Raw genomic sequence first — 14,703 nt, 5'->3', positions numbered from 1 at the left:
GTGCATTTAACATTACTTCATAAAGTCAAGGTGGCGCGTCAACAAAATTTATCAACGTAAGATCAAGATCGAATACGAGTTAGATATGATAGAAGAGTTCGAGTATAAATGCACAAATAGTCAAGTAATTCCTACTTCTGTCTATATGCCGGTTGTAGTCTAGATTCACCTATGTACCCTATGACTCGGGGTGGACACAAATGAACTCTAAATCCCTACAACCAAGGCTCTGATACCACTTGTAGCGACCCCGACAAATCGTCAAGTGACGGCGTCGACTACGTAGGTCCCATTACCTGGTCATAAGTCTTTAAAACAGACGTTGACCCAAAATATGTCGCATCCATTCAAGTGTAAAGATTGTTTCAAAGTTTACAAAGATAATTGACCACAAGTTAAATTACAACGTTATAAGTACAAATGAAAACTATGCGACACAGTTTAAATAAGTTCAAAAGATGCTCCAAAATGCATGTATACTCGACGTCCAAGCAAGTATCAAAAGAGTGCGGAAGCATGTATCACTAAGCATTCAAAACCTGAGAAAACATAGAAGAATCTGTCAACGAAAAACGTTGGTGAAATCATAGGTTTAGTAAGTATTAAACGTTGTTTTTGAACCACAAGATTTTGTATGTCCATAACGTAGATTATCCAAATCATTTGCATTCCAAAAGTGTTGTTATACGCGAGCACTCAATTATCAAAACTTAACCAACGTTACCCCATCACACAGTGCTAGAACCCGCACTAAAACACAAAAATATATTTCATCCGCATAACGGTAGCGAACCGTCCGAATGAGGGTTTGTTAAACCCGTATGGCCACACAATATAAGTTCTCGCTTACACCCTGCAAGTGTAACTAATGATAATCGAATTGAGGCATTTTTGTTCTAACTCGCACGTGGAATGTTTGTTTTCACACTTGTGTTCAAAACATAAAAGTAAGTAGTACGAGATGTAACCAAGTATATGTTTTCTCAGCCCACGATTTAAAAGTATAAAAGTTGTTGAAAAGGTGGGACTATGATCTCACCTCGAGTGCACGAGTATAAAGGTACTTCAACAAGTAAACGTGTGCATGAAAGTTGCTTAGCCTTGACCTAAACAAGTAAGTTATATCAATTAACCGGTTACGACACAAGGTCGGGTGAAATGTGTTCAATTAGTCCTATGGCTCAATACGACTCGATTAAATATAGCATGTGAATCACGTTGTCAAGTTTCATACAAGAAACAAGTATAAAAGCATGTTAGAATGATTGTATAAAAGTTTGGTTAAGTTTGACTAAAAGTCAAACTTGGTCAAAGTCAACGAAAAAGTCAACGCGTTCGGGTCGGGTCCCGAACTATTTTTCTATGCTAAATATTCATATACAAGTATATTAGAACAAGTTTCATGTGAATCGGAGGTCCGTAGGTCATCAAACATTTCACGTGAAATGGGACGAGGAGGTCAGAATCTGACCAGGCACATCTGCGCGCCACGCGGGGATGGGGCGCGCCGCGCCACCATCTGTGCAGGTCTGTTTCTGTTTTTCACAAGTATGCACGAGCTAAAAACCAAATAACCACATTTTATGATCCGTAAACAATTAGAACATGTATCTTATATCATCGGAAAGGTAATTTGACGAGGAAAACACCTAGACACATTTCATCAAGCAATTCAACACTTACAACAACCCAAAACCGCATTAAACGTTCATAATCAAAGTTTCAAGTTCTAAAAACGCATTTCATGATTCGGGCAACCAATTTACATGTATGATATGCCGTTTCGAAGGTAATCAAACACACATTGCAACTAAACACTTATCAACAACAATTCATAGCATTTGATGCACCAAAAGTTCATATAAAGCTTATCAACCCTAATCCAAAATCACCAAAATCACTAATCAAGTTTATGAAGTTTTACAAATCAACCTACGCATCAAAACGAAGCTAGTGATACTAGTAACACAATTAAAACATGCACTTTAACAATCTAACAACATTTGATCATCCAAAATCAAGGATTAAGCATACACTTTTCATTTTCAAGCTAGTTACACCAAAACATCAAGATCGAGAATACAAATCATATATTCATGTTATACACGAGCCATAGACACTAACCAACACAATTTCAAGTCAAAAACACGAATTTATAGAAATCTAGAGTTTTTAGAAAGTTACCCAAACTTGATGAAATTGGTATCAAAATGTAGAGGATGAAGAGAGGATCACGAATATGTAATTTGTTTTGAAGTTTGCTTCCCGATCCGAATTTAGATGATGAATGTTTGAATTGGGTGTTTGTGTGTGTGTTCTTGCTAGAGAGAAAGAGAGAGAGATGGAGGTGATTGAATGGTGAGGAAGGTGGGGAGGTGGTGGCTAGTTGCCCCAATTTGGCCAAGTGACGAGATTGGTCCCTCAAGTTTCAAAGCGGGTGCGGTAATTAACCAAACGAATATTTTAAAACGCTCGAGTAACGGGTGATGTCAAAATTAAATAGCGGGAATATAATGAACGTTACTCACGAAAACTATTAATTTAAATACGAAAGATTATGTTTTAAAAAAAAAGACGGTGTTAAAATTAAATTTAACGAAAAAACGCGGGATGTTACAAACACAATTTGTTATTACCCATTGAACCTATTTCATGGGATCTCCAGTCAATAGGTCGGGTTACTGTCATGTGTGACTCATCATTCTATTGGCATAAGTCCCATTCCTTTAGATGTTTTAAAGACTTTCTCTCTAGCTAGTCCTTTTGTCAATGGATCGGCTAGGTTCTCATCCTTGTGTACATGATCCACTCTAACTGCTCCTATAGAAAGGAACTCTCTAACTGTACAGTGTTTTCGACGTATTTGTCGTCTTTTACCATTGTAATAACGATTCTGAACTTTAGCAATAGCCGCGGTACTATTGCAATGGATCAACACTCCAGGTACTGGTTTTTCCCAAAGAGGGATCTCAGCTAACAGACTTCTCAACCAACTTGCTTCTTCACTAGCTGTGGCTAATGCTATCAATTCTGATTCCATTGTTGATTGAGCTAGTATAGTCTGTTTCTTTGATTTCCAAGAAATGGCTCCACCAGCTATATTAAAAATATAACCACTGGTAGCTTTAGAATCATCAGATAATGTATTCCAATCAGCATCACTATATCCTTCGAGGACAGCGGGAAACTTGTTATAATGTAATCCAAGGTTCATGGTTCGTTTAAGATACCTCATGACCCGTTCTATAGCATGCCAGTGCTCAATACCAGGTCTACTTGTAAATCTGCATAATAATCCCACGACATAGGCAATGTCGGGTCTGGTGCAATCAGTGGCATATCTAAGGCTGCCAATGATGCTCGCATAATCAGATTGTCTTACACTGTCACCAGTGTTTTTGAACAATTTGACACTTGGATCAAAAGGTGTACAAGCAGGTTTACAATTAAAGTAATTATATTTCTTCAAGATCTTCTCAATGTAATGAGATTGATCCAAAGAAATTCCCTTTTCAGAACTGGTAATATTTATACCAAGTATCACGTTTGCTTCTCCCAGATCTTTCATATCAAAGTTCTTACAAAGCATTGATTTTACATTATTTACGACATGAATATTAGATCCAAAGATTAGTAAATCATCTACGTACAAGCAAATTATAGTACAAATTCCATTATCAGACTTATAGTATATGCACTTGTCACTTTCATTTACACTAAACCCATTTGTGATCACAAGATTATCAAATTTTTCATGCCACTGTTTCAGAGCCTGTTTTAAGCCATATAAGGACTTATCCAATTTGCATACTTTATGTTCTTGACTATAAATTACAAACCCTTCAGGTTGATCCATATAAATCTCTTCATCTAACTTACCATTTAAAAATGCAGTTCTAACATCCATTTGATGCACAACAAGATCATGTAATGATGCAAGCACAATAAGAACACGAATAGACGTAATTTGAGTGACTGGTGACTAAGTGTCAAAAAAGTCAACATTTTCTTTTTGTCTAAATCCTTTTGCTACTAAACGTGCCTTAAATTTATCAATCGAGCCATTGGGTTTTAACTTCTTTTTAAATATCCATTTACATCCTATTGTTTTACAACCTGGTGGTAAATCAACTAAATGCCACGTTTTGTTAGACTCAAGAGATTCCATTTCATCATTAATAGCTTCTTGCCACATATCAGCATCTATCGATGTTAAAGCTTCTTAGATACTAGATGGATCTTCTTCTAATGTATAAGCACAAAATTCAGAGCCAAAGCTTTTAGTGATCTTAACTCTTTTACTTTTTCTAAGATCAGGTTCATTATCTAAATCTTCATCAACTACATTGTCTCTAATTTTGAGTGTGTTACTAGTTAAAGCACCCCCACTATTTCCTGATTTAAATGGAAATTTATGTTCATAGAAATCAGCATCATTAGACTCTATTATTACTCGTGCATTCAAGTCAAAGAATTTGTACGCCTTGCTATTAATAGTGTAACCAACAAATACACATTCATATGCTCTACTAGCTAGTTTAACACATTTTGGGTCAGGTATTCTTACATATGCTAAACAGCCCCAAGTTCTAAAGTATGACAGATTAGGATTTCTATTTTTTAAGATCTCATATGGAGAAGTTTTACTTTTATACTTAGGAACTCTATTAAGAACATAACATACAGTTAAAAGTACTTCTCCCCACCAATGAGAAGCAGCTCCAGAATTTAATAAGATAGCAATAACTGATTCTATTAATGTTCTAATTTTTCGCTCAGCTTTACCATTCATTTCAGGCGAGTAAGGTGCTGTTTTCTCATGTATAATCCCATGTGTTTTATAAAAATCAATAAATATACTTAAATCATATTCGGTGCCTGTGATGCCCAGTACAAAACCATCGTGTATGAATCATCAACAACAGGATCATTACAAGGTCAAATACTATATGCGGTTTCAAAATAAGTTTGCATTCATGAATATAGGTGACGTCTTAACCAACGTCAAATGTTTAACAACCAAAAGTATGCTTCTATGAATAGCAAGCAATAATAGTACGTGACCCATGGGTCGTTACAAATACATCGTTTCAAAAGTAATATTGTTTGAATGCAAAATAAATATTTCATGCGGTGACATCTCTAATAAGCGCAGCGGGTGTCTACAAAGCATGACTAGTACAGCGGAAGCAAGCAAACCTTAAGCACCTGAGAGAAACATGCTTAAAAACGTCAACACAAAGGTTGGTGAGCTATAGTTTAAGTATAACAGTAATGTAAGGTAGGCCACGAGATTTTAGTGCTTCAACAGCGTTTCAAAACAGTATGAAAAGTATATGTATAACCGTGGGCACTTGGTAACTAACTTAACGTTTATAACCCCCTGATAGTACACTTGGCGAGTGCGTATGTTTACGAAGTATTAAACACCCGTTAAATGCTAGCGCTACTAGCCCGAGTGGGGATGTCAAACCCTATGGATCCATATCTAAGATTCGCGTTCACCGGTTCAAAGACCAATGACTAAACGTTACCAAGCTAAGGGGAAAGTTTATGCCGTTGTATAACAAACACGTATATAAAGTTTAAGTACTCATGCCTAGTATGTAAAATGTAAAATGCGCATGTATTCTCAGTTCCCAAAATAGTTAAAGTAAAAAGGGATGCTATAACTCACAGTGGAAAGTAGTAAAAGTCGATACGCGAAAAGGTAAGCAAAGTGGTTGGTCCGAAAAGTCCTCAACCTAAGTCAAAAGTTACTAAGTCAGTAAATCGTTCCCAAAGGTTTAAATGTATGTAAATTAGGTCTTAAGTACCATCATCATTCATTATTAAACAAAAAATATAAAGTAAGTTTCGTTCAAGAAAAGAGTTTAAAACAAAGGCTGACTTCGTTCAGCCGCTACGACCTCTATACAAATTGAAATAAGGTGAGGCCAGTGGCCATGGCTCCGTATATGAGTCCCATAGAGGCTGAAAAATTTACAGAACCAAAATCGTCTTCATTTGACCGTGGTGACGGTTTAAGTGCGAGTAGGTCGGAAATTTCAGCACAACGTTAATAGGGTGTAGTGACTTTCGGGAGGCCATAGATCCTAAACCGTAACTCAGATTAAGACAAGGTCTAAACGGAAAATCATCTACTCGAACCGAACTAACTGAAAATCAACTTTACAGTAGCCCAGGTAGTCTGTTAAGTTCCAGAAAAAGTAAGAAATGTGTTTCGGTGGGTTCTTGGTGCTTGATGCTCATCACGGTTCTCATCCTTGATGCGTATAGCTTCAAGTGTATAACTCGTTGATGGGTTTGCATCATCTTAACCAAGGTTTGACCATCATAACACTAGTGTAAGTCTAAGATAAGTTGCACAACTCACTTAAGAGTTGTATGTAGTTTGATGAACCAAAGTTACATTAAGATCTTAGATCCGACACATACATGAGTTACAAAAGTAATATTAAGCTACAAACTTGAAAGTAAACTAAATAATCAAGATCTTAAGTTGTAGAACATAGTTCTTAGTTAGATCTTGAAGATCCTAGACCCAAAAGTCTAGATCCAAAGTTCTTAAGTTAGATCCTAAGTTATAACACTTGAATCTTTACTTTAATGAAACCATAAGTTATGAAACTTAGATTTTCATCTTGTAAAGTGTATATAAGCTTACAAGCTTTTGTTTACAACATAATAAGTAGACCATAAGCTATAGAAACTTAGATATTTCATAAGTATGTGAAGTTATAACTAGAAAGTTATACTTCCATGTTCTTGAACTTACAAGTTAACTTTTGTTCAAGAAAAATGAGATCAAGATTAACTAGTAATTCTTGACCAACAAAGCTAATAATCACGAATTGAAAACATGAACAAAAGGAAGAAATAATGAAATCTACAAGTAATAAGTTCATGGTTGTTCATACTTTTAAAGATTCAAGCCAAGGCTTTGATCTTTAAGAAAGTAAACCTTAAGTTCACAACATGAACTCAAGTATGATTATAAACTCATGAACTTTAAATCCTTTTAAAACATTAAGAGTAGAACCATAACCAGGAAGTTTAGTTTCTTGTATGTTCTTGTATGAACAAGATGATATGAAGAATAAACTAGATAGTTTGATTCTTACAACTAGTAAGTAAACAACAACAACTACAAGTAATTACACAACAATAAAGAACAAGTTATGATGATGAATGATGTGACGATCGCTCCAAATCCATATGGACAATATGTCATTCATTGATTTCATTGCGAGGTATTTGACCTCTATATGATACGTTTTGTAAACATTGCATTCTTTTGAAAAGGCACACCATAAATGAATATTTAAATCAAAGATTTTCAACATCTGATGATTTCTACATATAGACAATCACTGTAAATAATAGTTTACAATAGTACTTCCGTTGACAGTGCAGTCAAAATAAGATACATGGTGATGATTTGGTGAATGCAACGTTTCCTTGAAAAATATGCCATGTATGACTCCATGCACATAGCTTGTCTAACATATAAGCAAACAGCGGAAGACTTCTAGGAAACCTGAGAATAAACATGCTTCAAGTGTCAACACAAAGGTTGGTGAGTTCATAGTTTTAATATTACACATAATCCGTATATCAATGTGGATTACAAAAGTTCAGTTGTTTTATTCAAAACGTTTATCAATAGGTTTTACATAAAAGGGGAATCACAAGATTTCAGTTGTTTCATCCGAAACGTTTATCAATCAGTTCTACAAAGTTGAGCACCCTGGTAACTAAACTTTAACGTATATATAATTTGTACCCTTTGTATAATCATCTTAATAATACACGCAAACCAACGTGTACGTTTCTCAAATAGCATACGTCCGTTAAAAGGCTAGTGCTCTAGCTCGGACGGGGATATCAAGCCCTATGGATCCATATACAACTACTCGCGCCCACCAGTTCTTATAACTGGCAGTTACTAGTTACCAAAGCTAAGGGATTTTTGGTTCAAACTCGGTGTAGAATTTAGTATGTACTTGTATCCATTGCGTTTAAAATAAAGTGCATGTATTCTCAGCCCAAAAATATAGATTGCAAAAGCAATTGAAAAGGGAGCAAATGAAACTCACGCATATAAATCTAGTATTTTCAGTATTTATAAACAGTCGCATGTATTCTTAGCCCAAAAATATATTGAGTAAAAGGGATCATATGAAACTCACGCATATAAATATTGTATATCGGTTAATAAAGCATTTGCATGTATTCTCAGCCCAAAAATATAGAGAGTAAAAGAGATCTTATGAAACTCACAGTTTAATATTGATATACAATATTGCAGGAAAGCACGTAGACGCATTGGAGATAATAAGCACGAGGTTTGATTCACAAAAATACCCCCGAATATTACCCATAACCTCCTTGGCAATAACCCATATTTTCCTTAGCTCTAGCTTTCTCGGAAACTCGTTTTGAAAAATTACTTGGACAGCACTCCGTCGTAATATTTTATGTACATTATTATTTTTGTATCGCAAAAATAATAACACTAATAATAAAAATAATAAGATTAATAATAATCTTATTATTAATAATAATAATAATAATAATAATAATAATAATAATAATAATAATAATAAAATAAATAAATACGGAGTAAAAATAATATATATGTGTGTGTGATTTATCTGGCCAAAACTCGAGAATTTATAGCACTTGGCCTGAAATTTTGCCTCATGCGATCGCATGGATTTTGGGCATGATGGCCATGCGATCGCATGGCCTCAATTTCCAGCTCAGAATCATTTGTCCATTTGTTTGTCGACATGATAAAATATTAATATAATATATATAATTTAAATAATTAATTATATATTATATTAAATTCACGTGCATAGTTGACTTGTAATTTTTGTTCCGATAAGTCGTACGTCATCACTCGACTTATGTTCCGGTTCCAGTTTTTCGAATGTCCTTTCGTACCTTTAGAAAACTTGCATTTTACGTTTCGTGTCACGTACCTTTGTCAAAATATAGTCTTAAATTATCCATAAACTATACCACTCATAGTATATCTTAAACTTTCAAATGTTTTGGTCATTTACTTCTATAAATCATCGTCTCGCTATTTGTTAATATATATATAATATATACATTTTCATTTTGAAATAGTGTTACTGTAGCAAAGTCATTTTTTTACTGTAGCAATTCACTGTAGCAAATAGTGATTTTTGAAAACACTGTAGCATTTTGGGTACTGTAGCAATTTGAAAATACTGTAGCAAATTAGTATTTTACTTGTTCATCTTAAACGTTTTAGTTAACTTATCTAAATATCAATCGAATCAATAATCGAATGTTACTATCGTTTACTAAATAACTTGAAATCATATATATTCAAATAGATATATAAACTAATAAGTTTAATGTACGGTATCATGCAATTAAAACTTTGTTACGTTTTCAAGTTATAGTATATATATGTATCTGTTTACATATAATGGTTCGCGAATCGTTGAGAACAACTGAAGGGTAATTGAATAGTTCAAAATTTTGAGATTCAACTTCATAGGCTTTGCTTATCGTGTCGAAGTCATTAATCATTTAAGATTAAGTTTAAATTTAGTCGAAATTTTCGGGTCATCACAAATGAATTCGGTTTTGCTAAGGAAAAAGAAGAAGAAAAGTAGTTCATGTTACTTACAAGTTGAGAAAAAAAGAGAGAAAATGTAAGTAAGTTGTGTGTGTGAAGAGTGAAGTGAATACAAGTAACTAAGTAATACAAAAAAAAAAAAAATTTGAACTCCTCTTTACCCATATGGTGGCCGACGGTTTTCCAAGGCCAAATGGGGAAATGTCAAACTTCAACTTTCTAACATGGGAAGATGGGGTGAGCTTGAAATGGTATTAAAGCAAATTGGTGTGGGGAAGTGGTGTAAATGTGCAAGTAACTAGATTCCTTATGCACTAATTAATCTAGTTAAGTCTTTAACAAGTCATTAACATAATGTTGGGCTAATTAGTCCAATAAGATAAGTAGGGTGGGCTTCTAAGTCCATTAACACAAGCCCAAGTCCAATTAAGCAATAAACTAAATAAAAGCCCAAGTAATTAACTAGTAACCTTAGTTAATTAAAAATGATTAATAAAAATTAATCATGAATGTAAATAATATTCGAAAATATTATTCGTGAAAAGTTCGTGTGTCACAAAGACGAATCGGAGCATGCAAAGTCAAGTACGGTAACAAGCAAATGTATAAAAATACATTCATTAATGCGCAAGTATTAATAATAAATATTATTAATAAAAGTTGGAAAAACCAGGGTCGTTACATTACCCACCTGTTAAAGAAAATTTCATCCCGAAATTTTAAGCTGAGGTAGATGGAGGAGTCGGGAAAAGGTGAGGATACTTTTTCATCATTTGATCCTCTCGCTCCCAGGTAAACTCAGGTCCTCGTTTGGCATTCCATCGTACTCGGACGATCAGAATCTTATTGTGTTTCAAAGTTTTGACCTCACGGTCCATAATTTCGACTGGCTCTTCCACAAAGTGGAGTTTGTCATCAATTGTATGTTCCTCCAATGGTATGACATGTTCTATTTCAGCAAGACACTTCTTCAAATTCGATACATGAAAGGTAGGATGAACTGAGCTCAATTGAGTTGGAAGATCCAAACGGTAAGCAACGGGTCCAACACGCTCCAAGATTTCAAAAGGACCAATGTATCGCGGGTTTAACTTTCCGCGTTTTCCAAAACGAATCACACCTTTCCAAGGCGCGACCTTCAACATTACACGGTCACCCACGTTGAATTCGAAGTCCTTACGTTTAAGGTCGGCATAACTCTTTTGACGATCACGGGCCGTCTTAAGTCTCGCTTGAATTTGGACAATCTTCTCAGTTGTTTCATGGACTATCTCGGGTCCGGTGATTTGCGTTTCGCCTACTTCGGCCCAACAAATAGGAGATCGGCACTTTCGGCCATACAATGCTTCAAAAGGTGCGGCATTAATACTCGAATGATAACTGTTGTTGTAAGAGAATTCGGCTAGCGGTAAATGCCTTTCCCAAGCCTTTTCAAAATCAATGACACATGCACGCAACATGTCTTCTAAAGTCTGAATCGTGCGTTCGCTTTGCCCGTCGGTCTGTGGGTGATACGCAGTACTCATGTCGAGACGGGTTCCCAAGGCTTCTTGTAAAGAACGCCAAAATCTGGAAGCAAAACGGGGATCACGATCTGAGATGATCGATAAAGATACACCATGACGAGATACAACCTCTTTGATGTATAGTTGAGCGAGTCTCTCCATCGTATCCGTTTCCTTCATAGCTAAGAAGTGTGCAGATTTGGTAAGACGGTCAATTATAACCCAAATGGTATCGTATCCGCCCACCGTTTTTGGTAGCTTCGTAATGAAATCCATCGTTATCCTTTCCCACTTCCATTGCGGGATTTTCGGTTACTGATGAAATGTCCCGTTCTTATTGATTAAAAACGTTCCATATTAATTGATTTCGTTGCGAGGTTTTGACCTCTATATGAGACGTTTTTCAAAGACTGCATTCATTTTAAAACAAACCATAACCTTTATTTCATCAATAAAGGTTTAAAAAGCTTTACGTAGATTATCAAATAATGATAATCTAAAATATCCTGTTTACACACGACCATTACATAATGGTTTACAATACAAATATGTTACAACAAAATAAGTTTCTTGAATGCAGTTTTTACACAATATCATACAAGCATGGACTCCAAATCTCGTCCTTATTTAAGTATGCGACAGCGGAAGCTCTTAATAATCACCTGAGAATAAACATGCTTAAAACGTCAACAAAAATGTTGGTGAGTTATAGGTTTAACCTATATATATCAAATCATAATAATAGACCACAAGATTTCATATTTCAATACACATCCCATACATAGAGATAAAAATCATTCATATGGTGAACACCTGGTAACCGACATTAACAAGATGCATATATAAGAATATCCCCATCATTCCGGGACACCCTTCGGATATGATATAAATTTCGAAGTACTAAAGCATCCGGTACTTTGGATGGGGCTTGTTGGGCCCGATAGATCTATCTTTAGGATTCGCGTCAATTAGGGTGTCTGTTCCCTAATTCTTAGATTACCAGACTTAATAAAAAGGGGCATATTCGATTTCGATAATTCAACCATAGAATGTAGTTTCACGTACTTGTGTCTATTTTGTAAATCATTTATAAAACCTGCATGTATTCTCATCCCAAAAATATTAGATTTTAAAAGTGGGACTATAACTCACTTTCACAGATTTTTACTTCGTCGGGAAGTAAGACTTGGCCACTGGTTGATTCACGAACCTATAACAATATATACATATATATCAAAGTATGTTCAAAATATATTTACAACACTTTTAATATATTTTGATGTTTTAAGTTTATTAAGTCAGCTGTCCTCGTTAGTAACCTACAACTAGTTGTCCACAGTTAGATGTACAGAAATAAATTAATAAATATTATCTTGAATCAATCCACGACCCAGTGTATACGTATCTCAGTATTGATCACAACTCAAACTATATATATTTTGGAATCAACCTCAAACCTGTATAGCTAACTCCAACATTCACATATAGAGTGTCTATGGTTGTTCCGAAATATATATAGATGTGTCGACATGATAGGTCGAAACATTGTATACGTGTCTATGGTATCTCAAGATTACATAATATACAATACAAGTTGATTAAGTTATGGTTGGAATAGATTTGTTACCAATTTTCACGTAGCTAAAATGAGAAAAATTATCCAATCTTGTTTTACCCATAACTTCTTCATTTTAAATCCGTTTTGAGTGAATCAAATTGCTATGGTTTCATATTGAACTCTATTTTATGAATCTAAACAGAAAAAGTATAGGTTTATAGTCGGAAAAATAAGTTACAAGTCGTTTTTGTAAAGGTAGTCATTTCAGTCGAAAGAACGACGTCTAGATGACCATTTTAGAAAACATACTTCCACTTTGAGTTTAACCATAATTTTTGGATATAGTTTCATGTTCATAATAAAAATCATTTTCTCAGAATAACAACTTTTAAATCAAAGTTTATCATAGTTTTTAATTAACTAACCCAAAACAGCCCGCGGTGTTACTACGACGGCGTAAATCTGGTTTTACGGTGTTTTTCGTGTTTCCAGGTTTTAAATCATTAAGTTAGCATATCATATAGATATAGAACATGTGTTTAGTTGATTTTAAAAGTCAAGTTAGAAGGATTAACTTTTGTTTGCGAACAAGTTTAGGATTAACTAAACTATGTTCTAGTGATTACAAGTTTAAACCTTCGAATAAGATAGCTTTATATGTATGAATCGAATGATGTTATGAACATCATTACTACCTTAAGTTCCTTGGATAAAACTACTGGAAAATAGAAAAATGGATCTAGCTTCAACGGATCCTTGGATGGCTCGAAGTTCTTGAAGCAGAATCATGACACGAAAACAAGTTCAAGTAAGATCATCACTTGAAATAAGATTGTTATAGTTATAGAAATTGAACCAAAGTTTGAATATGATTATTACCTTGTATTAGAATGATAACCTACTGTAAGAAACAAAGATTTCTTGAGGTTGGATGATCACCTTACAAGATTGGAAGTGAGCTAGCAAACTTGAAAGTATTCTTGATTTTATGTAACTAGAACTTGTAAAATATATGAAGAATACTTAGAACTTGAAGATAGAACTTGAGAGAGATCAATTAGATGAAGAAAATTGAAGAATGAAAGTGTTTGTAGGTGTTTTTGGTCGTTGGTGTATGGATTAGATATAAAGGATATGTAATTTTGTTTTCATATAAATAAGTCATGAATGATTACTCATATTTTTGTAATTTTATGAGATATTTCATGCTAGTTGCCAAATGATGGTTCCCACATGTGTTAGGTGACTCACATGGGCTGCTAAGAGCTGATCATTGGAGTGTATATACCAATAGTACATACATCTAAAAGCTGTGTATTGTACGAGTACGAATACGGGTGCATACGAGTAGAATTGTTGATGAAACTGAACGAGGATGTAATTGTAAGCATTTTTGTTAAGTAGAAGTATTTTGATAAGTGTATTGAAGTCTTTCAAAAGTGTATAAATACATATTAAAACACTACATGTATATACATTTTAACTGAGTCGTTAAGTCATCGTTAGTCGTTACATGTAAGTGTTGTTTTGAAACCTTTAGGTTAACGATCTTGTTAAATGTTGTTAACCCAATGTTTATAATATCAAATGAGATTTTAAATTATTATATTATCATGATATTATCATGTATGAATATCTCTTAATATGATATATATACATTAAATGTCTTTACAACGATAATCGTTACATATATGTCTCGTTTAAAAATCATTAAGTTAGTAGTCTTGTTTTTACATATGTAGTTCATTGTTAATATAATTAATGATATGTTTACTTATCATAGTATCATGTTAACTATATATATATCCATATATATGTCATCATATAGTTTTTACAAGTTTTAACGTTCGTGAATCACCGGTCAACTTGGGTGGTCAATTGTCTATATGAAACATATTTCAATTAATCAAGTCTTAACAAGTTTGATTGCTTAACATGTTGGAAACATTTAATCATGTAAATATCAATCTCAATTAATATATATAAACATGGAAAAGTTCGGGTCACTACAGTACCTA

General features: G+C 34.1%; 1 protein-coding gene across 1 annotated transcript in view; it reads right to left on the bottom strand.

Moving 5' to 3' along the window:
* Window positions 1-4,222: 4,222 nt before the first annotated feature.
* The window catches only part of LOC139840742 (uncharacterized), a 32,142-nt gene continuing 21,661 nt past the window's right edge, over window positions 4,223-14,703 (bottom strand). The window contains exon 2 of the mRNA XM_071830991.1: window positions 4,223-4,878. Within this exon, the coding sequence (XP_071687092.1) occupies window positions 4,223-4,878 (656 nt within the window). The remainder of the gene's footprint in view (window positions 4,879-14,703) is intronic.

This window comes from Rutidosis leptorrhynchoides, chromosome 4 (assembly GCF_046630445.1).
Source record: "Rutidosis leptorrhynchoides isolate AG116_Rl617_1_P2 chromosome 4, CSIRO_AGI_Rlap_v1, whole genome shotgun sequence".
NCBI lineage: Eukaryota > Viridiplantae > Streptophyta > Magnoliopsida > Asterales > Asteraceae > Rutidosis > Rutidosis leptorrhynchoides.
The sequence above is the reverse complement of the archived record's forward strand: the minus strand, read 5'-3'. Positions and strand labels throughout refer to the sequence as shown.